General features: G+C 45.8%; 1 protein-coding gene across 4 annotated transcripts in view; it reads right to left on the bottom strand.

The window, feature by feature from the left end:
* tmem131 (transmembrane protein 131) overlaps positions 1 to 26,029 on the bottom strand; it is a 108,200-nt gene that overhangs the window by 31,226 nt on the left and 50,945 nt on the right. For 3 of the 4 annotated variants that reach the window (XR_005052028.1, XM_036979332.1, XM_036979429.1), the window contains 10 exons: positions 25,757 to 25,910; positions 24,926 to 25,087; positions 16,837 to 16,923; positions 15,346 to 15,498; positions 15,159 to 15,234; positions 14,564 to 14,678; positions 4,140 to 4,278; positions 1,702 to 1,811; positions 1,441 to 1,507; positions 203 to 354 (listed from right to left, as the gene is read on the bottom strand). Coding sequence is in view for 3 of the 4 variants with exons in the window: in XM_036979332.1 (XP_036835227.1) it covers positions 203 to 354; positions 1,441 to 1,507; positions 1,702 to 1,811; positions 4,140 to 4,278; positions 14,564 to 14,678; positions 15,159 to 15,234; positions 15,346 to 15,498; positions 16,837 to 16,923; positions 24,926 to 25,087; positions 25,757 to 25,910 (1,215 nt within the window). In the remaining variant the exon portion in view is untranslated. The remainder of the gene's footprint in view (positions 1 to 202; positions 355 to 1,440; positions 1,508 to 1,701; positions 1,812 to 4,139; positions 4,279 to 14,563; positions 14,679 to 15,158; positions 15,235 to 15,345; positions 15,499 to 16,836; positions 16,924 to 24,925; positions 25,088 to 25,756; positions 25,911 to 26,029) is intronic. The other variant, XM_036979391.1, reaches the window with a different exon arrangement.

The following is a 26,029-nucleotide window of genomic DNA, read 5'->3' as shown; positions in this document are numbered from 1 at the left end:
CACAGTGTATGGGGGGGGGGGTAATACTCTGAATATGACACAGTGTAGGGGGGGGGGTAATACTCTGAATATGACAGTGTAGGGATGGGGGGGTAATACTCTGAATATGACACAGTGTAGGGATGGGGGGGGGGGGGTAATACTCTGAATATGACACAGTGTAGGGATGGGGGGGGGGTAATACTCAACACCACTGACCCACCTGACTATGAGCAGGGAGGAGACAGAGTGGTTGCTGGAAGGAGTGAACCTCAGGCTGAAGGACTTGACCTCTCCAGGCTGCAGGAGCACGTTGTAGACAAACGGTCTGGTCGAGCCCTCCACAAACCCTGAGCTTCCCTTCATTACAGACGACTGGGAGAGGACAGAGACACACAGAGCAGTCAGAGAGGACAGAGACACACAGAGCAGTCAGAGAGGACAGAGACACACAGAGCAGTCAGAGAGGACAGAGACACACAGAGCAGTCAGAGAGGACAGAGACACACAGAGCAGTCAGAGAGGACAGAGACACACAGAGCAGTCAGAGAGGACAGAGACACACAGAGCAGTCAGAGAGGACAGAGACACACAGAGCAGTCAGAGAGGACAGAGACACACAGAGCAGTCAGAGAGGACAGAGACACACAGAGCAGTCAGAGAAGACAGAGACACACAGAGGACAGAGACACACAGAGCAGTCAGAGAGGACAGAGACACACAGAGAGGACAGAGACACACAGAGCAGTCAGAGAGGACAGAGACACACAGAGAGGACAGAGACACACAGAGAGGACAGAGAGGACAGATACACACAGAGAGGACAGAGACACACAGAGAGGACAGAGACACACAGAGCAGTCAGAGAGGACAGAGACACACAGAGCAGTCAGAGAGGACAGAGACACACAGAAAGGACAGAGACACACAGAGAGGACAGAGACACACAGAGCAGTCAGAGAGGACAGAGACACACAGAGAGGACAGAGAGACACAGAGAGACACAGAGAGGACAGATTGACACAGAGAGGACAGAGGAACACAGAGAGGACAGAGGAACACAGAGAGGACAGAGGAACACAGAGAGGACAGAGACACACAGAGCAGTCAGAGAGGACAGAGACACACAGAGAGGACAGAGAGACACAGAGAGGACAGAGACACACAGAGAGGACAGAGACACACAGAGAGGACAGAGACACACAGAGAGGACAGAGAGACACAGAGAGGACAGAGAGACACAGAGAAGACAGAGAGACAGAGAGGACAGACACACAGAGACACACATACATACAAACTAAGGCATAGCAGTAAGACGCCAAACAAACTACAACCGAAAATTCTTACAATTCTTCAATAAATGACTTGTAATTGGCTATGAACATTGTTTCAGCTAGGTAACACTGGTAGTATTGTACAACAGGGTCACAGAGAAATCAAGTACTATTCTGCACTACTTACTAGGTTTCTGGTGACCTGAAATTCCAGTGATTTTGTGTCGATGTCGGACAACATTCCCAGTGGGAAGCTGGAAAGAGATAAGAGTCAGTGAGGGTCCTCCTTTATTTCCAACCTAAAACGTGTCGAGTACACAGCGACAGAAAGGCCTTAGGTTGTGAGAGGTGGTTGCTCAGATAGCTGTGGAAAGGTTGGTATCTAATTAATGTACTGTATCAGAGCCACACGGTGTGCACCACCGGGCAGCTAGGTGCCACTTCATACCTGTCGCCGAGTTTCCCAGCAAACACAGAGGGGTTCGGGTAGAGAGCCAGAGGAAGGATCTGGACATACACTGGGACATCTGCTGGGTTCTCTAGAACAAACTCCGTCTCCTGTAAGACACACAAGGATAAGAGATGAGAGAGCGAGAGACCAGAGCGAGAGAGTCAGTGAAATGTGTGTGTGTGTAGTGCATTCGGAAAGTATTCAGACCCCTTGACTTTTTTCACATTTTGTTACATTACAGCCTGATTCTAAAATGGATTACTCTACCCACAATACACCATAATGACAAAGCAAAAACAGGGTTTTATACATTTTTACAAATGTATTAAAAATAACACTGAAATATTACATAAATATTCAACCCTTTACTCAGTACTTTATTGAAGCACTTTTGGCAGCAATTACAGCCATGAGTCTTCTTGGGTATGACGCTACAAGCTTGGTACATCTGTATTTGGGGAGTTTCTCACATTCTTCTCTGCAGATCCTCTCAAGCTCTGTCAGGTTGGATGGGGAGCGTCACTTCACAGCTATTTTCAGGTCTCTCCAGAGATGTTTGATCAGATTCAAGTCTGGTCTCTGACTGGGCCACTCAATGACATTCAGAGACTTATCCCGAAGCCACTCCTGCGTTATTTTGGCTGTGTGCTTAGGGTCGTTGTCCTGTTGGAAGGTGAACCTTCGCCCCAGTCTGAGGTCCTGAGTGCTCTGGAGCAGGTTTTCATCAAGGATCTCTCTGTACTTTGCTCCGTTCATCTTTCCCTTGATCCTGACTAGTCTCCCAGTTCCTGCCTCTGAAAAACTTCCCCACAGCATGATGCTGCCACCACCATGCTTCACCGTAGGGATGGTGCCAGGTTTCCTCCAGACGTGATGCTTGGCATTCAGGCCAAAGAGTTCAATCTTGGTTTCATCAAACCAGAGAATCTTGTTTATCATGGTTTGAGTGTCTTTAGGTGCCTTTTGGCAAACTCCAAGCGGGCTGTCGTGTGCCTTTTACTGAGGAGTGGCATCCGTCTGGCCAGTCTACCATAAAGACCTGATTGGTGGAGTGCTGCAGAGATGGTTGTCCTTCTGGAAGGTTCTCCCATCTCCACAGAGGAACTCTGATAGAGTGACCATTGGGTTCTTGGACACCTCCCTGACCAAGGCCCTTCTCCCCCGATTGCTCAGTTTGGCCGAGCGGCCAGCTCTAGGAACAGCCTTGGTGGTTCCAAACGTCTTCCATTTAAGAATGATGGAGACTACTGTGTTCTACGGACAATTCCTTCGACCTCATGGCTTGGTTTTTGCTCTGACAACTGTGGGACCTTATATAGTCAGGTGTGTGTCTTTCCAAATCCTGTCCAATCAATTGAATTTTACCACAGGTGGACTCCAATCAAGTTGTAGAAACATCTCTAGGATGATCAATGGAAACATGATGCACCTGAGCTCAATTAATAGCAAATGGACTGAATAATTACATAAATAAGGTGACTTTTTTTATTTTAAATATATATTTTTTTTAAATGTCATTATGGGGTATTGTGCGTAGATTGATGAGATTTGTTATTTATTTAATCCATTATAGAATAAGGCTGTAACGTAAATGTTTTGGGGAAAAAGACTGACTACTTTCCGAAAGTATGTTTGTATAGTGTATGTTTATATAGTATAGTGTATGTTTATATAGTATAGTGTATGTTTATATAGTATAGTGTATGTTTGTATAGTGTATGTTTGTATAGTATAGTGTATATTTATATAGTATAGTGTATGTTTATATAGTATAGTGTATGTTTGTATAGTGTATGTTTATATAGTATAGTGTATATATTTATATAGTATAGTGTATGTTTGAATAGTGTATATTTATATAGTATAGTGTATGTTTGTATAGTATAGTGTATATTTATATAGTATAGTGTATGTTTATATAGTGTATGTTTGTATAGTATAGTGTATGTTTGTATAGTATAGTGTATGTTTGTATAGTGTATGTTTATATAGTATAGTGTATATATTTATATAGTATAGTGTATGTTTGAATAGTGTATATTTATATAGTATAGTGTATATTTATATAGTATAGTGTATGTTTGTATAGTGTATGTTTATATAGTGTATGTTTGTATAGTATAGTGTATGTTTGTATAGTGTATGTTTATATAGTATAGTGTATATTTATATAGTATAGTGTATGTTTATATAGTGTATGTTTGTATAGTATAGTGTATGTTTGTATAGTGTATGTTTGTATAGTGTATGTTTATATAGTATAGTGTATATTTATATAGTATAGTGTATGTTTGTATAGTGTATGTTTATATAGTATAGTGTATATATTTATATAGTATAGTGTATGTTTGAATAGTGTATATTTATATAGTATAGTGTATATTTGTATAGTGTATGTTTGTATAGTGTATGTTTATATAGTGTACTGTACTCACAGAGGAGCTATTGGTACTGGTGAGGGGAAATGTGATTTGTTGAGAGGCGTTAACCAGCGACGGCCAGGTCTGTTGAGCTGTTATTGTTGCCTGGACCGTCTCCTGAAGATCTGTGCTGACTTCAAACACCGCCTCAACTCTTTATACAAAGACAACATCAGGACACTCAGGACTACTGTCTGCTAGCTGCACCAACACAGCACTGTCACATATGATCAAGTGAAGACAGAGTTATGTGCATCCTATAGACTGAAGAGACCTATGGGCACCCTGTTCCCTATAGACTGGAGAGACCCTGTTCCCTATAGACTGGAGAGACCTATGGGCATCCTGTTCCCTATAGACTGGAGAGACCTATGGGCACCCTGTTCCCTATAGACTGGAGAGACCTACAGTATGGGCACCCTGTTCCCTATAGACTGGAGAGACCTATGGGCACCCTGTTCCCTATAGACTGGAGAGACCTATGGGCATCCTGTTCCCTATAGACTGAAGAGACCTACAGTATGGGCATCCTGTTCCTTATAGACTGGAGAGACCTATGGGCACCCTGTTCCCTATAGACTGGAGAGACCTACAGTATGGGCACCCTGTTCCCTATAGACTGGAGAGACCTACAGTATGGGCACCCTGTTCCCTATAGACTAGACTGGAGAGACCTACAGTATGGGCACCCTGTTCCCTCTAGACTGGAGAGACCTACAGTATGGGCACCCTGTTCCCTATAGACTGGAGAGACCTACAGTATGGGCACCCTGTTCCCTATAGACTGAAGAGACCAACAGTATGGGCACCCTGTTCCCTATAGACTGGAGAGACCTACAGTATGGGCACCATGTTCCCTATAGACTGGAGAGACCTACAGTATGGGCACCCTGTTCCCTATAGACTGGAGAGACCTACAGTATGGGCACCCTGTTCCCTATAGACTGGAGAGACCTATGGGCACCCTGTTCCCTATAGACTAGACTGGAGAGACCTACAGTATGGGCACCCTGTTCCCTATAGACTAGACTGGAGAGACCTACAGTATGGGCACCCTGTTCCCTATAGACTGGAGAGACCTACAGTATGGGCACCCTGTTCCCTATAGACTGGAGAGACCTACAGTATGGGCACCCTGTTCCCTATAGACTGGAGAGACCTACAGTATGGGCACCCTGTTCCCTATAGACTAGACTGGAGAGACCTACAGTATGGGCACCTTGTTCCCTATAGACTGGAGAGACCTACAGTATGGGCACCCTGTTCCCTATAGACTGGAGAGACCTACAGTATGGGCACCCTGTTCCCTATAGACTGGAGAGACCTACAGTATGGGCACCTTGTTCCCTATAGACTGGAGAGACCTATGGGCACCCTGTTCCCTATAGACTAGACTGGAGAGACCTACAGTATGGGCACCCTGTTCCCTATAGACTAGACTGGAGAGACCTTCAGTATGGGCACCTTGTTCCCTATAGACTGGAGAGACCTACAGTATGGGCACCCTGTTCCCTATAGACTAGACTGGAGAGACCTACAGTATGGGCACCCTGTTCCCTATAGACTGGAGAGACCTACAGCATGGGCACCTTGTTCCCTATAGACTGGAGATACCTACAGTATGGGCACCCTGTTCCCTATAGACTGGAGAGACCTACAGTATGGGCACCCTGTTCCCTATAGACTGGAGAGACCTACAGTATGGGCACCTTGTTCCCTATAGACTGGAGAGACCTACAGTATGGGCACCCTGTTCCCTATAGACTGGAGAGACCTACAGTATGGGCACCCTGTTCCCTATAGACTGGAGAGACCTACAGTATGGGCACCCTGTTCCCTATAGACTGGAGAGACCTACAGTATGGGCACCCTGTTCCCTATAGACTAGACTGGAGAGACCTACAGTATGGGCACCCTGTTCCCTCTAGACTGGAGAGACCTACAGTATGGGCACCCTGTTCCCTATAGACTGGAGAGACCTACAGTATGGGCACCCTGTTCCCTATAGACTGAAGAGACCAACAGTATGGGCACCCTGTTCCCTATAGACTGGAGAGACCTACAGTATGGGCACCATGTTCCCTATAGACTGGAGAGACCTACAGTATGGGCACCCTGTTCCCTATAGACTGGAGAGACCTACAGTATGGGCACCCTGTTCCCTATAGACTGGAGAGACCTATGGGCACCCTGTTCCCTATAGACTAGACTGGAGAGACCTACAGTATGGGCACCCTGTTCCCTATAGACTAGACTGGAGAGACCTACAGTATGGGCACCCTGTTCCCTATAGACTGGAGAGACCTACAGTATGGGCACCCTGTTCCCTATAGACTGGAGAGACCTACAGTATGGGCACCCTGTTCCCTATAGACTGGAGAGACCTACAGTATGGGCACCCTGTTCCCTATAGACTAGACTGGAGAGACCTACAGTATGGGCACCTTGTTCCCTATAGACTGGAGAGACCTACAGTATGGGCACCCTGTTCCCTATAGACTGGAGAGACCTACAGTATGGGCACCCTGTTCCCTATAGACTGGAGAGACCTACAGTATGGGCACCTTGTTCCCTATAGACTGGAGAGACCTATGGGCACCCTGTTCCCTATAGACTAGACTGGAGAGACCTACAGTATGGGCACCCTGTTCCCTATAGACTAGACTGGAGAGACCTTCAGTATGGGCACCTTGTTCCCTATAGACTGGAGAGACCTACAGTATGGGCACCCTGTTCCCTATAGACTAGACTGGAGAGACCTACAGTATGGGCACCCTGTTCCCTATAGACTGGAGAGACCTACAGCATGGGCACCTTGTTCCCTATAGACTGGAGATACCTACAGTATGGGCACCCTGTTCCCTATAGACTGGAGAGACCTACAGTATGGGCACCCTGTTCCCTATAGACTGGAGAGACCTACAGTATGGGCACCTTGTTCCCTATAGACTGGAGAGACCTACAGTATGGGCACCCTGTTCCCTATAGACTGGAGAGACCTACAGTATGGGCACCCTGTTCCCTATAGACTGGAGAGACCTACAGTATGGGCACCCTGTTCCCTATAGACTGGAGAGACCTTCAGTATGGGCACCCTGTTCGGTATGGGCACCCCACTCGGTAGCCCCTATAAATTCCTACAAGGAAATCAGCCAATTGAAATGAATTCATTAGGCCCTAATCTATGGATTTCACATGACTGGGAATACAGATATACATCTGTTGGTCACACATACCTTAAAAAAAAGGTAGGGGGGTTGATCAGAAAACCAGTCAGTATCTGGTGTGACCACTATTTGCCTCATGCAGAGCGACACGTCTCCTTCACATAGAGTTGATCAGGCTGTTTATTGTGGCCTGTGAAAAGTTGTCCCACTCCTCTTCAATGGCTGTGTGAAGTTGTTGGAAATTGGCGGGAACTGGAACACACTGTCGTACACATTGATCCAGAGCATCCCAAACATGCTCAATGTGTGACATGTCTGGGGAGTATGCAGGTCATGGAAGAACCGGGACATTTTCAGCTTCCAGGAATTGTGTACAGATCCTTGCGACATGGGGCAGTACATTATCCTGCTGAAACATGAGGCGATGGAGGTGGATGAATGGTACAACAATGGGCCTCAGGATCTCATCACGGTATGTCTGTGCATTCAAATTGCCAACGATAAAATGCAATTGTGTTCGTTGTGCAAAGCTTATGCTTGCCCCATACCATAACCCCACCGCCATCATGAGGAACTCTGTTCACAACATTGACATCATGGGGTATGTTTCTCAAAAACATGTACAAAAACAATTCAAAGGTGTCTGGACCAATCTATAACATGCCATTAATATCAAAAATAGAGATTTGGTTGTAAAAAAGAAATGGTGAAAAGTGCTGCACCATACAACGTCAAGGTGAAAAGTACTGTACTATACAACGTCAAGGTGAAAAGTACTGTACTATACAACGTCAAGGTGAAAAGTACTGTACTATATAACGTCAAGGTGAAAAGTACTGCACTATACAACGTCAAGGTGAAAAGTACTGTACTATATAACGTCAAGGTGAAAAGTACTGCACTATATAATGTCAAGGTGAAAAGTACTGCACTATACAACGTCAAGGTGAAAAGTACTGTACTATACAACGTCAAGGTGAAAAGTACTGTACTATATAACGTCAAGGTGAAAAGTACTGCACTATACAACGTCAAGGTGAAAAGTACTGCACTATACAACGTCAAGGTGAAAAGTACTGTACTATACAACGTCAAGGTGAAAAGTACTGTACTATACAACGTCAAGGTGAAAAGTACTGTACTATATAACGTCAAGGTGAAAAGTACTGTACTATATAACGTCAAGGTGAAAAGTACTGCACTATATAACGTCAAGGTGAAAAGTACTGCACTATATAGGGCCCAGATTACGTTAAGCCACTATATAGGGCCGTGGTGAAAAGTACTGCACTATATAGGGCCCAGGTGATGTTAAGCCACTATATAGGGCCCTGGTGACAAGTACTGCACTATATAGGGCCCAGGTGAAGTTAAGCCACTATATAGGGCCCTGGTGACAAGTACTGCACTATATAGGGCCCAGGTGATGTTAAGCCACTATATAGGGCCCTGGTGACAAGTACTGCACTATATAGGGCCCAGGTGACAAGTACTGCACTACATAGGGCCCAGGTGACAAGTGCTGCACTATATAGGGCCCTGGTGACAAGTACTGCACTATATAGGGCCCAGGTGACATTAAGCCACTATATAGGGCCCAGGTGATGTTAAGCCACTATATAGGGCCCTGGTGACAAGTACTGCACTATATAGGGCCTAGGTGACAAGTACTGCACTATATAGGGCCCAGGTGACATTAAGCCACTATATAGGGCCCAGGTGATGTTAAGACACTATATAGGGCCCTGGTGACAAGTACTGCACAATATAGGGCCCTGGTGACAAGTACTGCACTATAGAGGGCCTAGGTGAAAAGTACTACATTATATAGGGCCCAGGTGACAAGTACAGCACTATATAGGGCCTAGGTGACAAGTACTGCACTATATAGGGCCCTGGTGACAAGTACTGCACTATATAGGGCCCTGGTGACAAGTACTGCACTATATAGGGACCAGGTGACAAGTACTACACTATATAGGGCCTAGGTGACGTTAAGCTACTATATAGGGCCCAGGTGACAAGTACTACACTATATAGGGCCCAGGTGACAAGTACTACACTATATAGGGCCCAGGTGACAAGTACTACACTATATAGGGCCCAGGTGACAAGTACTACACTATATAGGGCCCAGGTGACAAGTACTACACTATATAGGGCCTAGGTGACGTTAAGCCACTATACAGGGCCCAGGTGACAAGTACTGCACTATATAGGGCCTAGGTGACGTTAAGCCACTATATAGGGCCCTGGTGAAGTTAACCCACTATATAGGTTCTAGGTGACAAGTGCTGCACTATATAGAGCCCAGGTGAAGTTAAGCCACTATATAGGGCCCTGTTGACAAGTACTGCACTATATAGGGCCCAGGTGACAAGTACTGCACTATATAGGGCCTAGGTTACGTTAAGCCACTATATAGGGCCCTGGTGACAAGTACTGCACTATATAGGACCCAGGTGACAAGTACTGCAATATATAGGGCCTAGGTGAAGTTAAGCCACTATATAGGGCCCTGGTGACAAGTACTACACTATATAGGGCCCTGGTGACAAGTACTGCACTATATAGGGCCCAGGTGACAAGCACTACACTATATAGGGCCCTGGTGACAAGTGCTGCACTATATAGGGCCCAGGTGAAGTTAAGCCACTATATAGGGCCCAGGTGACAAGTACTGCACTATATAGGGCCCAGGTGACAAGTACTACACTATATAGGGCCCAGGTGACAAGTACTACACTATATAGGTCCATGGTGACAAGCACTACACTATATAGGGCCCAGGTGAAGTTAAGCCACTATATAGGGCCCAGGTGACAAGTACTACACTATATAGGGCCCTGGTGAAAAGTGCTGCACTATATAGGGCCCAGGTGAAGTTAAGCCACTATATAGGGCCCAGGTGAAGTTAAGCCACTATATAGGGCCTAGGTGACAAGTACTGCACTATATAGGGCCTAGGTGACAAGTACTGCACTATATAGGGCCCAGGTGATGTTAAGACACTATATAGGGCCCTGGTGACAAGTACTGCACAATATAGGGCCCTGGTGACAAGTACTGCACTATAGAGGGCCTAGGTGAAAAGTACTACATTATATAGGGCCCAGGTGACAAGTACAGCACTATATAGGGCCTAGGTGACAAGTACTGCACTATATAGGGCCCTGGTGACAAGTACTGCACTATATAGGGCCCTGGTGACAAGTACTGCACTATATAGGGACCAGGTGACAAGTACTACACTATATAGGGCCTAGGTGACGTTAAGCTACTATATAGGGCCCAGGTGACAAGTACTACACTATATAGGGCCCAGGTGACAAGTACTACACTATATAGGGCCCAGGTGACAAGTACTACACTATATAGGGCCCAGGTGACAAGTACTACACTATATAGGGCCTAGGTGACGTTAAGCCACTATACAGGGCCCAGGTGACAAGTACTGCACTATATAGGGCCTAGGTGACGTTAAGCCACTATATAGGGCCCTGGTGACAAGTGCTGCACTATATAGGGCCCAGGTGAAGTTAACCCACTATATAGGGCCTAGGTGACAAGTGCTGCACTATATAGGGCCCAGGTGAAGTTAAGCCACTATATAGGGCCCTGGTGACAAGTACTGCACTATATAGGGCCCAGGTGACAAGTACTGCACTATATAGGGCCTAGGTTACGTTAAGCCACTATATAGGGCCCTGGTGACAAGTACTGCACTATATAGGACCCAGGTGACAAGTACTGCACTATATAGGGCCTAGGTGAAGTTAAGCCACTATATAGGGCCCTGGTGACAAGTACTACACTATATAGGGCCCTGGTGACAAGTACTGCACTATATAGGGCCCAGGTGACAAGCACTACACTATATAGGGCCCTGGTGACAAGTGCTGCACTATATAGGGCCCAGGTGAAGTTAAGCCACTATATAGGGCCCAGGTGACAAGTACTGCACTATATAGGGCCCAGGTGACAAGTACTACACTATATAGGGCCCAGGTGACAAGTACTACACTATATAGGGCCATGGTGACAAGCACTACACTATATAGGGCCCAGGTGAAGTTAAGCCACTATATAGGGCCCTGGTGACAAGTGCTGCACTATATAGGGCCCAGGTGAAGTTAAGCCACTATATAGGGCCCAGGTGAAGTTAAGCCACTATATAGGGCCTAGGTGACAAGTACTGCACTATATAGGGCCTAGGTGACAAGTGCTGCACTTACATAGGGCCCAGGTGACAAGTACTGCACTATATAGGGCCCAGATGACAAGTACTACACTATATAGGGAACAGGTGACAAGTACTGCACTATATAGGGCCCAGGTGACAAGTACTGCACTATATAGGGCCTAGGTGACAAGTCCTGCACTATATAGGGCCCAGGTGACAAGTACTGCACTATATAGGGCCCAGGTGACAAGTACTGCACTTTATAGGGCCCAGGTGACAAGTACTGCACTATATAGGGCCCAGGTGACAAGTGCTGCACTATATAGGGCCTAGGTGACAAGTACTGCACTATATAGGGCCCAGGTGACAAGTGCTGCACTATATAGGGCCTAGGTGACAAGTACTGCACTATATAGGGCCCAGGTGACAAGTGCTGCACTATATAGGGCCCAGGTGACAAGTACTGCACTATATAGGGCCCAGGTGACAAGTACTGCACTATATAGGGCCCAGGTGACAAGTGCTGCACTATATAGGGCCCAGGTGACAAGTACTGCACTATATAGGGACCAGGTGACAAGTACTGCACTATATAGGGCCCAGGTGACAAGTACTACACTATATAGGGCCCTGGTGACAAGCACTACACTATATAGGGCCCAGGTGACATTAAGCCACTATATAGGGCCCAGGTGATGTTAAGCCACTATATAGGGCCCTGGTGACAAGTACTACACTATATAGGGCCTAGGTGACGTTAAGCCACTATACAGGGCCCAGGTGACAAGTACTGCACTATATAGGGCCTAGGTGACGTTAAGCCACTATATAGGGCCCTGGTGACAAGTGCTGCACTATATAGGGCCCAGGTGAAGTTAACCCACTATATAGGGCCTAGGTGACAAGTGCTGCACTATATAGGGCCCAGGTGAAGTTAAGCCACTATATAGGGCCCTGGTGACAAGTACTGCACTATATAGGGCCCAGGTGACAAGTACTGCACTATATAGGGCCTAGGTTACGTTAAGCCACTATATAGGGCCCTGGTGACAAGTACTGCACTATATAGGACCCAGGTGACAAGTACTGCACTATATAGGGCCTAGGTGAAGTTAAGCCACTATATAGGGCCCTGGTGACAAGTACTACACTATATAGGGCCCTGGTGACAAGTACTGCACTATATAGGGCCCAGGTGACAAGTACTACACTATATAGGGCCCAGGTGACAAGTACTACACTATATAGGGCCATGGTGACAAGCACTACACTATATAGGGCCCAGGTGAAGTTAAGCCACTATATAGGGCCCAGGTGACAAGTACTACACTATATAGGGCCCTGGTGACAAGTGCTGCACTATATAGGGCCCAGGTGAAGTTAAGCCACTATATAGGGCCCAGGTGAAGTTAAGCCACTATATAGGGCCTAGGTGACAAGTACTGCACTATATAGGGCCTAGGTGACAAGTGCTGCACTTACATAGGGCCCAGGTGACAAGTACTGCACTATATAGGGCCCAGATGACAAGTACTACACTATATAGGGAACAGGTGACAAGTACTGCACTATATAGGGCCCAGGTGACAAGTACTGCACTATATAGGGCCTAGGTGACAAGTCCTGCACTATATAGGGCCCAGGTGACAAGTAATGCACTATATAGGGCCCAGGTGACAAGTACTGCACTTTATAGGGCCCAGGTGACAAGTACTGCACTATATAGGGCCCAGGTGACAAGTGCTGCACTATATAGGGCCTAGGTGACAAGTACTGCACTATATAGGGCCCAGGTGACAAGTGCTGCACTATATAGGGCCCAGGTGACAAGTACTGCACTATATAGGGACCAGGTGACAAGTACTGCACTATATAGGGCCCAGGTGACAAGTACTACACTATATAGGGCCCTGGTGACAAGCACTACACTATATAGGGCCCAGGTGAAGTTAAGGCACTATATAGGGCCCAGGTGACAAGTACTGCACTATATAGGGCCCTGGTGAAAATTGCTGCACTATATAGGGCCCAGGTGAAGTTAAGCCACTATTTGGGCCCAGGTGAAGTTAAGCCACTATATAGGGCCTAGGTGACAAGTACTGCACTATATAGGGCCTAGGTGACAAGTGCTGCACTTACATAGGGCCCAGGTGACAAGTACTGCACTATATAGGGCCCAGATGACAAGTACTACACTATATAGGGAACAGGTGACAAGTACTGCACTATATAGGGCCCAGGTGACAAGTACTGCACTATATAGGGCATAGGTGACACGTCCTGCACTATATAGGGCTCAGGTGACAAGTACTGCACTATATAGGGCCCAGGTGACAAGTGCTGCACTATATAGGGCCTATGTGACAAGTACTGCACTATATAGGGCCCAGGTGACAAGTGCTGCACTATATAGGGCCTAGGTGACAAGTACTGCACTATATAGGGCCCAGGTGACAAGTGCTGCACTATATAGGGCCCAGGTGACAAGTACTGCACTATATAGGGCCCAGGTGACAAGTGCTGCACTATATAGGGACCAGGTGACAAGTACTGCACTATATAGGGACCAGGTGACAAGTACTGCACTATATAGGGCCCAGGTGACAAGTGCTGCACTATATAGGGCCTAGGTGACAAGTACTGCACTATATAGGGCCCAGGTGACAAGTGCTGCACTATATAGGGCCCAGGTGACAAGTACTGCACTATATAGGGCCCAGGTGACAAGTGCTGCACTATATAGGGACCAGGTGACAAGTACTGCACTATATAGGGACCAGGTGACAAGTACTGCACTATATAGGGCCCAGGTGACAAGTACTACACTATATAGGGCCCAGGTGACAAGCACTACACTATATAGGGCCCTGGTGACAAGCACTACACTATATAGGGCCCAGGTGAAGTTAAGCCACTATATAGGGCCCAGGTGACAAGTACTACACTATATAGGGCCCAGGTGACAAGTGCTGCACTATATAGGGCCCAGGTGACAAGTACTGCACTATATAGGGCCCAGGTGACAAGTACTGCACTATATAGGGAACAGGGTGCTATTCAGGCCTCAGCCAGAGAGATGTCAGACTCACTGATGTCCCGAGCGATCTTTCAGCTCTCTCCAGCGTCGGAGCAGTTTCTGGTGGAGGTCAATGTCAGCATCCCAGATGTCCTCCTGTAAGACCAGGCCGTGGGGACGAGCCTCAGCTTTAAACACAACACTATATTAACATACTGTATATGGAAGACAGCTGGAAGACACTATATTAACGTAGACTGTTGGTCAATAGCCCAATATTCATGTAGCTGATGGTCATTCACATTATTATAGTTTACAGCTGAAGGTTAGACGGTCATTCACATTATTATAGTTTACAGCTGAAGGTTAGACGGTCATTCACATTATTATAGTTTACAGCTGAAGGTTAGACGGTCATTCACATTATTATAGTTTACAGCTGAAGGTTAGACGGTCATTCACATTATTATAGTTTACAGCTGAAGGTTAGACGGTCATTCACATTATTATAGTTTACAGCTGAAGGTTAGACGGTCATTCACATTATTATAGTTTACAGCTGAAGTTGAAAGTCAAGGTTAGATGTTAAGTAGCAGGTTGTGTGAGGATTTAACATTTTCTGTGAAAAAAACGAACAAATGATATCATGAGACGTCCAAGTTACTCACATTTCAGAACAAACGGCAACCCCACATAACAGTGGTCGACACACTGCAAACCGGCATCAAAATAAATATTAGCAACCTGCAAAAACAGGGGAATAAAGTGGTGGCATTAAGCTCTGTGCTACATAAATGTTGACGTTCAGAACGATGTTGTTGAACTAAAGCCTCCAGCGGGAACCTGTGTGTCTACCTTGGACTTGCGTCTAGGTTCCAGTCCATTCTTGTTACTACGTAGTCTTTTGTAATAGAACCGAATGTCTTCTGTCAGGGAACGGATGTGTCGGAGTCTCGCTCTCTGGGTGAAGGAACTCTGGATGGTGAAACTCTGGTGAACTATCTTCCCCTGGGGGGCAGAGAGGAGAGGACAAACACAGGCACCAACAGGCACCCAGACACGTCAGGGCAGGGCGACATGGCAAGCTACCATACTATAACACTGTTTGAACACCTAACGTGTCATTTCAAGACAGTGAAGAGTTACATTGTAAGAATGTTGTGTTGCTTGTTGGAATGTCAGCAATCTGATCTTGTGCCTGTTGTTCCTCAATAAGGCACAAGGGGGGAGTGGTATATGACCAATATACCACGGCTAAGGGCTGTTCTTACGCACGGAGCAACGCGGAGCACCTTTTAAGTAGGATGATGGTTTAACAGAGGGCTAGAGGTAGGATGATGGTTTAACAGAGGGCTAGAGGTAGGATGATGGTTTAACAGAGGGCTAGAGGTAGGATGATGGTTTAACAGAGGGCTAGAGGTAGGATGATGGTTTAACAGAGGGCTAGAGGTAGGATGATGGTTTAACAGAGGGCTAGAGGTAGGATGATGGTTTAATAGAGGGCTAGAGGTAGGATGATGGTTTAACAGAGGGCTAGAGGTAGGATGATGGTTTAACAGAGGGCTAGAGGTAGGATGATGGTTTAATAGAGGGCTAGAGGTAGGATGATGGTTTAACTGAGGGCTAGAGGTAGGATGATGGTTTAACAGAGGGCTAGAGGTAGGATGATGGTTTAACAGAGGGCTAGAGGTAGGATGATGTTTTAACAGAGGGCTAGAGGTAGGATGATGGTTTAACAAAGGGCTAGAGGTAGGATGACGGTTTAACAGAGGGCTAGAGGTAGGATGATGGTTTAACAGAGGGCTAGAGGTAGGATGATGGTTTAACAGAGGGCTAGAGGTAGGATGATGGTTTAACAGAGGGCTAGAGGTTGGATGATGGTTTAATAGAGTGCTAGAGGTAGGATGATGGTTTAACAGAGGGCTAGAGGTAGGATGATGGTTTAACAGAGGGCTAGAGGTAGGATGATGGTTTAATAGAGGGCTAGAGGTAGGATGATGGTTTAACAGAGGGCTAGAGGTAGGATGATGGTTTAATAGAGGGCTAGAGGTAGGATGATGGTTTAACAGAGGGCTAGAGGTAGGATGATGGTTTAACAGAGGGCTAGAGGTAGGATGATGGTTTAACAGAGGCTAGAGGTAGGATGCTGGTTTAACAGAGGCTAGAGGTAGGATGATGGTTTAACAGAGGGCTAGAGGTAGGATGATGGTTTAACAGAGGGCTAGAGGTAGGATGATGGTTTAACAGAGGCTAGAGGTAGGATGCTGGTTTAACAGAGGCTAGAGGTAGGATGATGGTTTAACAGAGGGCTAGAGGTAGGATGATGGTTTAACAAAAGTAACTCACAGGAAAGGATGGAGGTAGGATGATGTGTTCAGGATAGCTGTTTAGCTTCCCCACTGCTATCGCAGCCTTCACTGGGATTGTTAATATCTGAAAAACACAGAAGAAAAACCTCTTAAGACTGGTCCTAGATCTGTTTATGCTGTAGTCATGTGGCATAACACATCACCCCAGGAGTTGTCAAGAGGGCACACACAGATCTCAGATCAGGCAACAACATCACTCATCATGATGGCACATAGTCACAGTACATGCTGTTTTAAAGGACGTATTGCACAACCAATAGACAGTAAAGAGTCTGAGTTAACACCTCTTAGTCGGTGGTTTAACAACCAGTGGCCTGAGTCAATACCTCTTAGTCAACACCTCTTAGTCAACACCTATTAGTCAACACCTATTAGTCAACACCTATTAGTCAACACCTATTAGTCAACACCTCTTAGTCAACACCTCTTAGTCAACACCTCTTAGTCAACACCTCTTAGTCGGTGGTTTAACAACCAGTGGCCTGAGTCAACACCTCTTAGTCAACACCTCTTAGTCAAGACCTCTTAGTCAACACCTCTTAGTCAACACCTCTTAGTCGGTGGTTTAACAACCAGTGGCCTGAGTCAACACCTCTTAGTCAACACCTCTTAGTCAACACCTCTTAGTCAACACCTCTTAGTCGGTGGTTTAACAACCAGTGGCCTGAGTCAACACCTCTTAGTCAACACCTCTTAGTCAACACCTCTTAGTCAACACCTCTTAGTCAACACCTCTTAGTCAACACCTATTAGTCAACACCTATTAGTCAACACCTCTTAGTCAACACCTCTTAGTCAACACCTCTTAGTCGGTGGTTTAACAACCAGTGGCCTGAGTCAACACCTTTTAGTCAACACCTCTTAGTCAACACCTCTTAGTCAACACCTCTTAGTCGGTGGTTTAACAACCAGTGGCCTGAGTCAACACCTCTTAGTCAACACCTCTTAGTCAACACCTCTTAGTCAACACCTCTTAGTCAACACCTCTTAGTCGGTGGTTTAACAACCAGTGGCCTGAGTCAACACCTCTTAGCCTGTGAATTTTACAACTAGGATTTCTGGAAAACTTGGGAATGTAAAAAAAAGTGACTGTCATTTTGCAACCCTAGTAACAGACCTGGTAGTCAGGGGTGATATGTACCCTAGTAACATACCTGGTAGTCAGAGGTGGTATGTATCCTAGTAACATACCTGGTAGTCAGAGGTGATATGTACCTAGTAACATACCTGGTAGTCAGAGGTGATATGTACCTAGTAACATACCTGGTAGTCAGGGGTTATATGTACCCTAGTAACATACCTGGTAGTCAGGGGTGATATGTACCCTAGTAACATACCTGGTAGTCAGAGGTGATATGTATCCTAGTAACATACCTGGTAGTCAGAGGTGATATGTACCTAGTAACATACCTGGTAGTCAGATGTGATATGTACCCTAGTAACATACCTGGTAGTCAGAGGTGATATGTACCCTAGTAACATACCTGGTAGTCAGAGGTGATATGTACCCTAGTAACATACCTGGTAGCCAGAGGTGATTTGTACCCTAGTAACATACCTGGTAGTCAGAGGTGATATGTACCATAGTAACATACCTGGTAATCAGAGGTGATATGTACCCTAGTAACATACCTGGTAGTCAGAGGTGATATGTACCCTAGTAACATACCTGGAGGTCCGAGGTGATATGTACCATAGTAACATACCTGGTAGTCCGAGGTGATATGTACAATGTGATTTTCTGGATTTTTTTTCTCATTTTGTTTGTCATAGTTGAAGTGTACCTATGATGAAAATTACAGGCCTCTCTCATCTTTTTAAGTGGGAGAACTTGCACAATTGGTGGCTGACTAAATACTTTTTTGCCCCTCTATATGTCATATATATTCTGGAATTGCCCCTCTGTATGTCATATATATTCTGGTATTGCCCCTCTGTATGTCATATATATTCTGGTATTGCCCCTCTGTATGTCATATATATTCTGGTATTGCCCCTCTGTATGTCATATATATTCTGGTATTGCCCCTCTGTATGTCATATATATTCTGGTATTGCCCCTCTGTATGTCATATATATTCTGGAATTGCCCCTCTGTATGTCATATATATTCTGGTATTGCCCCTCTGTATGTCATATATATTCTGGTATTGCCCCTGTATGTCATATATATTCTGGTATTGCCCCTCTGTATGTCATATATATTATGGTATTGCCCCTGTATGTCATATATATTCTGGTATTGCCCCTCTGTATGTCATATATATTCTGGTATTGCCCCTGTATGTCATATATATTCTGGTATTGCCCCTCTGTATGTCATATATATTCTGGTATTGCCCCTCTGTATGTCATATATATTCTGGTATTGCCCCTGTATGTCATATATATTCTGGTATTGCCCCTCTGTATGTCATATATATTCTGGTATTGACCCTGTATGTCATATATATTCTGGTATTGCCCCTGTATGTCATATATATTCTGGTATTGCCCCTGTATGTCATATATATTCTGGTATTGCCCCTGTATGTCATATATATTCTGGTATTGCCCCTGTATGTCATATATATTCTGGAATTGCCCCTCTGTATGTCATATATATTCTGGAATTGCCCCTCTGTATGTCATATATATTCTGGTATTGCCCCTCTGTATGTCATATATATTCTGGTATTGCCCCTCTGTATGTCATATATATTCTGGTATTGCCCCTGTATGTCATATATATTCTGGTATTGCCCCTCTGTATGTCATATATATTCTGGTATTGCCTCTGTATGTCATATATATTCTGGAATTGCCCCTCTGTATGTCATATATATTCTGGTATTGCCCCTCTGTATGTCATATATATTCTGGTATTGCCCCTCTGTATGTCATATATATTCTGGTATTGCCCCTCTGTATGTCATATATATTCTGGTATTGCCCCTCTGTATGTCATATATATTCTGGTATTGCCCCTCTGTATGTCATATATATTATGGTATTGCCCCTGTATGTCATATATATTCTGGTATTGCCCCTCTGTATGTCATATATATTCTGGTATTGCCCCTGTATGTCATATATATTCTGGTATTGCCCCTCTGTATGTCATATATATTCTGGTATTGCCCCTCTGTATGTCATATATATTCTGGTATTGCCCCTGTATGTCATATATATTCTGGTATTGCCCCTCTGTATGTCATATATATTCTGGTATTGACCCTGTATGTCATATATATTCTGGTATTGCCCCTGTATGTCATATATATTCTGGTATTGCCCCTGTATGTCATATATATTCTGGTATTGCCCCTGTATGTCATATATATTCTGGTATTGCCCCTGTATGTCATATATATTCTGGAATTGCCCCTCTGTATGTCATATATATTCTGGAATTGCCCCTCTGTATGTCATATATATTCTGGTATTGCCCCTCTGTATGTCATATATATTCTGGTATTGCCCCTCTGTATGTCATATATATTCTGGTATTGCCTCTGTATGTCATATATATTCTGATATTGCCCCTCCTTGTTTCTGGTCACAGGTTCAGGAATGGTAAAACTAAATATAAAACACAACTTGCACTGAAAATGAACCTTAGAAATAGCCGTGCTGTGCGATCTGGAAAGACATAGTCAATAAATAACACTGGTAGGAAAGGTTTTCATCTTTGGCTCACAATCTGTGGATAATATACAATTAGAAAGGTTCAATAATTATTCTCCTCTTAGACAGCGCAGTTCTTACTTTCGTCACTAGCAGGGGATTCAGACGATTTCTGGGGGACTGTACTCCCGAAGATGTTGACTGTTTTTGTGCATGCCAGTTAGCTAGCAGTTCTCAGCTGTTAACAGCCAATGGCTAGCAGTTTTCAGCTGTTAACAGACAATGGCTAGCAGTTCTCAGCTGTTAAACAGCCAATGGCTAGCAGTTCTCAGCTGTTAAACAGTCAATGGCTAGCAGTTTTCAGCTGTTAACAGACAATGGCTAGCAGTTCTCAGCTGTTAAACAGCCAATGGCTAGCAGTTCTCAGCTGTTAAACAGTCAATGGCTAGCAGTTCTCAGCTGTTAACAGCCAATGGCTAGCAGTTCTCAGCTGTTAACAGCCAATGGCTAGCAGTTCTCAGCTTTTAACAGCCAATAGCTAGCAGTTCTCAGCTGTTAACGGCCAATGGCTAGCAGTTCTCAGCTGTTAACAGCCAATGGCTAGCAGTTCTCAGCTGTTAACAGCCAATGGCTAGCAGTTCTCAGCTGTTAACAGCCAATGGCTAGCAGTTCTCAGCTGTGTCATGACTGTCCTGCTCGGCTCAGGTTACCAATGACCACCAGAGGAGAAGGGATCTCAAGGGCTAGGAAGATGTGGGGGTTTTATGACCCCTCACGCCCCTGGTAAATCTTAGGCCACAGACAAATTCCTTTGTCCTGTTACTATGGAGAACCAGCCTCAGAACATTAAACATGAAATAAAGGGACTTTGGAACAATGGTTTCCGTCAGCCACAATGGTGGTCATGACGATAGATGGACTATGAAAATGTATGTCATTTGGTGGTCATGACGATAGATGGAATATGAAAATGTATGTCATTTTTGTTCTGTTATTAAAGGTTAATAGATGACGTTATTAGGAAAATATTGTAACGTCAACAGTTGACCTAGTATATGTTAGATGATTATACATTGTACGTTGTGTGGAAAATGTCCAAATCAAAGAGAATGTTTTGGTAAAGATGAAATGTGAAGTTAGTTGTCTAAAATTGGATTTGAGAAAAACCTAACCCTTGCCTCTTAACTTGGTACGCCCAGAGAATTGCCCTAAAGGCGGTTACGCCCACCTCTGACCTGAGGGTATAAAACCTGTGAGTGAAGAATTAACAGATCAGACTAAGTGACCCGAGCTGCAGCCAAGGTCTAAAAAAGTAAACGAACCCAAAACTCAACCCAAGGTTGAAGACAAAGAAATATTTTTCTACCCAAGCTACGGATGAGTAGCTGTGTCAAGCCGGACCACCTATCCTCCACTCTCCATCGAATCGTGGTCACTACACTGTTTCATTCCTACGCTGTGAGCTCTGAGCTACAGAGCTGTCTGTCCTCAGAAGACCCCTTTCAGAGCAAGGGCGAGGGAACAGACCACTAAGCCAAATGGACCCTGACATCGTGAGGACAACCAGAGAGTTGCACCGGAGAAGTGCGTCATTGAGCAGCCTAAACGGTCCACGAGGAGCTTCCCATCTGAGACCTTCCACACGTAATTACATCATTATATTCTGACCCATAAGAGCGGCAGTTTGGGGCAAGGGTTAAAATAAGCATAGCTGACAAATTCACCCAAATTTTTATTTCTCTCGTGTACTTTCTCTTTTTCTCTCTCTTTTAAATCCCCATTGTGGGTAACACGCGCCATAGTGTGTTGGCCCGTTATACTAAGTTCTAATCAATAGACTATAATGTGTTTTTGTCTATGTGTATCTTTTATCATCATTTTAGCTTTCTAGTAAATAAATGCTCAACTAAGATTAGTGTGGAACTCATTGGTGAGTCCCGGGTCCGTGCAGATTCACGGGCTATACGACGTTCAGAACGAGATTGTAGAGGAAACTGATTAATTAGCAACTGTTGTGAAATCGATATTCTGACGTTCTTTGAGTAAATTTGGGAAATAGAAACTCAATAAAACTAATTTTTCCATGGTGCCCCAGGTTAATGAGTTAATAATTGCTTGATTCATTTTATCACGCAATTAGAAACCTTTAATCATTCGATGAGCAACAGTCGTCACATTAACTAATAGAACGTCACGACAGCTAATGGCAAGTAGAGGGGGGCATAATGAGACATGAGGGGGGGGGGCATAATGAGACATGAGGGGGGGGGGCATAATGAGACATGAGGGGGGGGGGGCATAATGAGACATGAGGGGGCCATAATGAGACATGAGGGGGGGGGCATAATGAGACATGAGGGGGGGGGGGCATAATGAGACATGAGGGGGGGGGCATAATGAGACATGAGGGGGGGGGCATAATGAGACATGAGGGGGGGGGCATAATGAGACATGAGGGGGCATAATGAGACATGAGGGGGCATAATGAGACATGAGGGGGCATAATGAGACATGAGGAGGGGGCATAATGAGACATGAGGGGGGGGGCATAATGAGACATGAGGGGGGGGGCATAATGAGACATGAGGGGGGGGGCATAATGAGACATGAGGAGGGGGCATAATGAGACATGAGGGGGGGGGCATAATGAGACATGAGGGGGGGGGGCATAATGAGACATGAGGGGGGGGGGCATAATGAGACATGAGGGGGCCATAATGAGACATGAGGGGGGGGCATAATGAGACATGAGGGGGCATAATGAGACATGAGGGGGCATAATGAGACATGAGGGGGGGGCATAATGAGACATGAGGGGGGGGGCATAATGAGACATGAGGGGGGGGGCATAATGAGACATGAGGGGGGGGGGCATAATGAGGCATGAGGAGGGGGGCATAATGAGACATGAGGGGGGGGCATAATGAGACATGAGGGGGGGGGGGCATAATGAGACATGAGGGGGCCATAATGAGACATGAGGGGGGGGGGGGCATAATGAGACATGATGGGGCCATAATGAGACATGAGGGGGCCATAATGAGACATGAGGGGGCCATAATGAGACATGAGGGAGGGCCATAATGAGACATGAGGGAGGGCCATAATGAGACATGAGGGGGTCATAATGAGACATGAGGGAGGGCCATAATGAGACATGAGGGGGGGGGCATAATGAGACATGAGGAGGGGGCATAATGAGACATGAGGGGGCCATAATGAGACATGAGGGGGGGCATAATGAGACATGAGGGGGGGGGCATAATGAGGCTTGGGAGGGGCTGAGTGCAGGGAACGTGACAGTACTGATTAGGGAAGAAACCGTTGAAGGTTCATATCACTTAGTTCCCTGCTTAGCAAGAATGATGCAATGTTTAGAGATAAGGAGGACCACAGGGGAAGCCATGTCAGTGTCTGAGTTACAGCTGTGTCGACCCTTTGGGAACAATTCAACTTGGTTAAGCTTCTCTAGTGTCCGTGAGTTATTTCATCTGAAAATTGGTTATAACTCCAGTTCTGTTTGTTAAATTAAGATTCTAACAACGGCAGTGTTTTACATAGACTATAGACTGAGGACGGGGGGGGACGGGGGGGGCAGGTAGGACTTTAAAAATTGTATTTTACTAAAAAATGATGACCGGTCAAAATGAGTTCTTTAGCGGTTCTAGTGCTACAACGGACCAGCAGCTATTTGGACGGTTTACAGTTAACATGTGGATCTCAAGTCAGAATACAGCCCATAATGTCCCCTCTTGGGGGTTAGTGTGTGTGTGTGTGTGTGTGTGTGTGTGTGTGTGTGTGTGTGTGTGTGTGTGTGTGTGTGTGTGTGTGTGTGTGTGTGTGTGTGTGTGTGTAGATGTGTGGGTGTGGGTGTGTGGGGGATGTGTAGATGTGTGGGTGTGGGGGATGTGTAGATGTGTGGGTGTGTGTAGATGTGTAGATGTGTGGAGATGTGTCGGTATGTGTAGATGTGTAGATGTGTGGGTATGTGTAGATGTGTGGATATGTGTAGATGTGTGGGTATGTGTCGGTATGTGTAGATGTGTGGGTGTGTGTGTGTGGGGGATGTGTAGATGTGTGGGTGTGGGGGATGTGTAGATGTGTGGGTGTGTGTAGATGTGTAGATGTGTGGAGATGTGTCGGTATGTGTAGATGTGTAGATGTGTGGGTATGTGTAGATGTGTGGGTATGTGTAGATGTGTGGGTATGTGTCGGTATGTGTAGATGTGTGGGTATGTGTGGGTATGTGTCGGTATGTGTAGATGTGTGGGTGTGTGTCGGTATGTGTAGATGTGTGGGTGTGTGTTGATGTGTGGATATGTGTAGATGTGTGGGTATGTGTAGATGTGTGGGTGTGTGTCGGTATGTGTAGATGTGTGGGTGTGTGTTGATGTGTGGATATGTGTAGATGTGTGGGTATGTGTAGATGTGTGGGTATGTGTAGATGTGTGGGTGTGTACCTCAAGGTAACCTGTGTAGGCCCTGACAGGAAGGTGGAACTTGGAGATGCTGGTGTTGAGGAGGATGTTGCTGTGGATGTGGATGGAAGGGCGGAACAGGAGAGAGAAGATGTAGCGAGACTCACGAGGAGGGATCAGAACGGGGGTGCTGAGGTTCTGCACCTGGACAGAGACGAGACAACAGGCTCTTCACAGTATGCCGCACCGCAGTCAAGACGCTTTGTTGATCAGAATGAATGAGACTCCATGGACACGGGGGACTTGATCCTAGATCAGCACTGCTGCTCAGAGACAGTACATACAGCCCCTGATCCTAGATCAGCACTGCTGCTCAGAGACAGTACATACAGCCCCTGATCCTAGATCAGCACTGCTGCTCAGAGACAGTACATACAGCCCCTGATCCTAGATCAGCACTGCTGCTCAGAGACAGTACATACAGCCCCTGATCCTAGATCAGCACGGCTGCTCAGAGACAGTACATACAGCCCCTGATCCTATGCTACTCAGACAGTACATACAGCCCCTGATCAGCACGGCTACTCATAGACAGTACATACAGCCCCTGATCCTAGATCAACACTGCTACTCAGACAGTACATATAGCCCCTGATCCTAGATCAGCACTGCTGCTCAGAGACAGTACATACAGCCCCTGATCCTAGATCAGCACTGCTACTCAGAGACAGTACATACAGCCCCTGATCCTAGATCAGCACTGCTGCTCAGAGACAGTACATACAGCCCCTGATCCTATGCTACTCAGAGACAGTACATACAGCCCCTGATCCTATGCTACTCAGAGACAGTGCATACAGCCCCTGAACTCACGCTGAACATGGTCTTGGCCTCATCTGGCAGGGTGACGTTGTGTATGCGGACAGCAAAGTTGAAGGCGTTGGTAAGGAAGATGGATCTGTTCACGGGGTCTACTGGACTGTCTCTGATGTGGAACAACGTGGCCGTGTGGTCAAAGCCCAGGTAGCTAGAAGGGGCAGGAGAGAGGGGAGACGGGTAGAGGTTAAATCACATCAAACCTGATGGGACTAACATACAGGGCCAGTTTAGTCTGACTCAGTACAAGCATAGTCCTGGACTATTTAA

This window comes from Oncorhynchus mykiss, chromosome 1, assembly GCF_013265735.2.
Source record: "Oncorhynchus mykiss isolate Arlee chromosome 1, USDA_OmykA_1.1, whole genome shotgun sequence".
NCBI lineage: Eukaryota > Metazoa > Chordata > Actinopteri > Salmoniformes > Salmonidae > Oncorhynchus > Oncorhynchus mykiss.
This window is presented reverse-complemented; position numbering and strand designations above follow the sequence as displayed.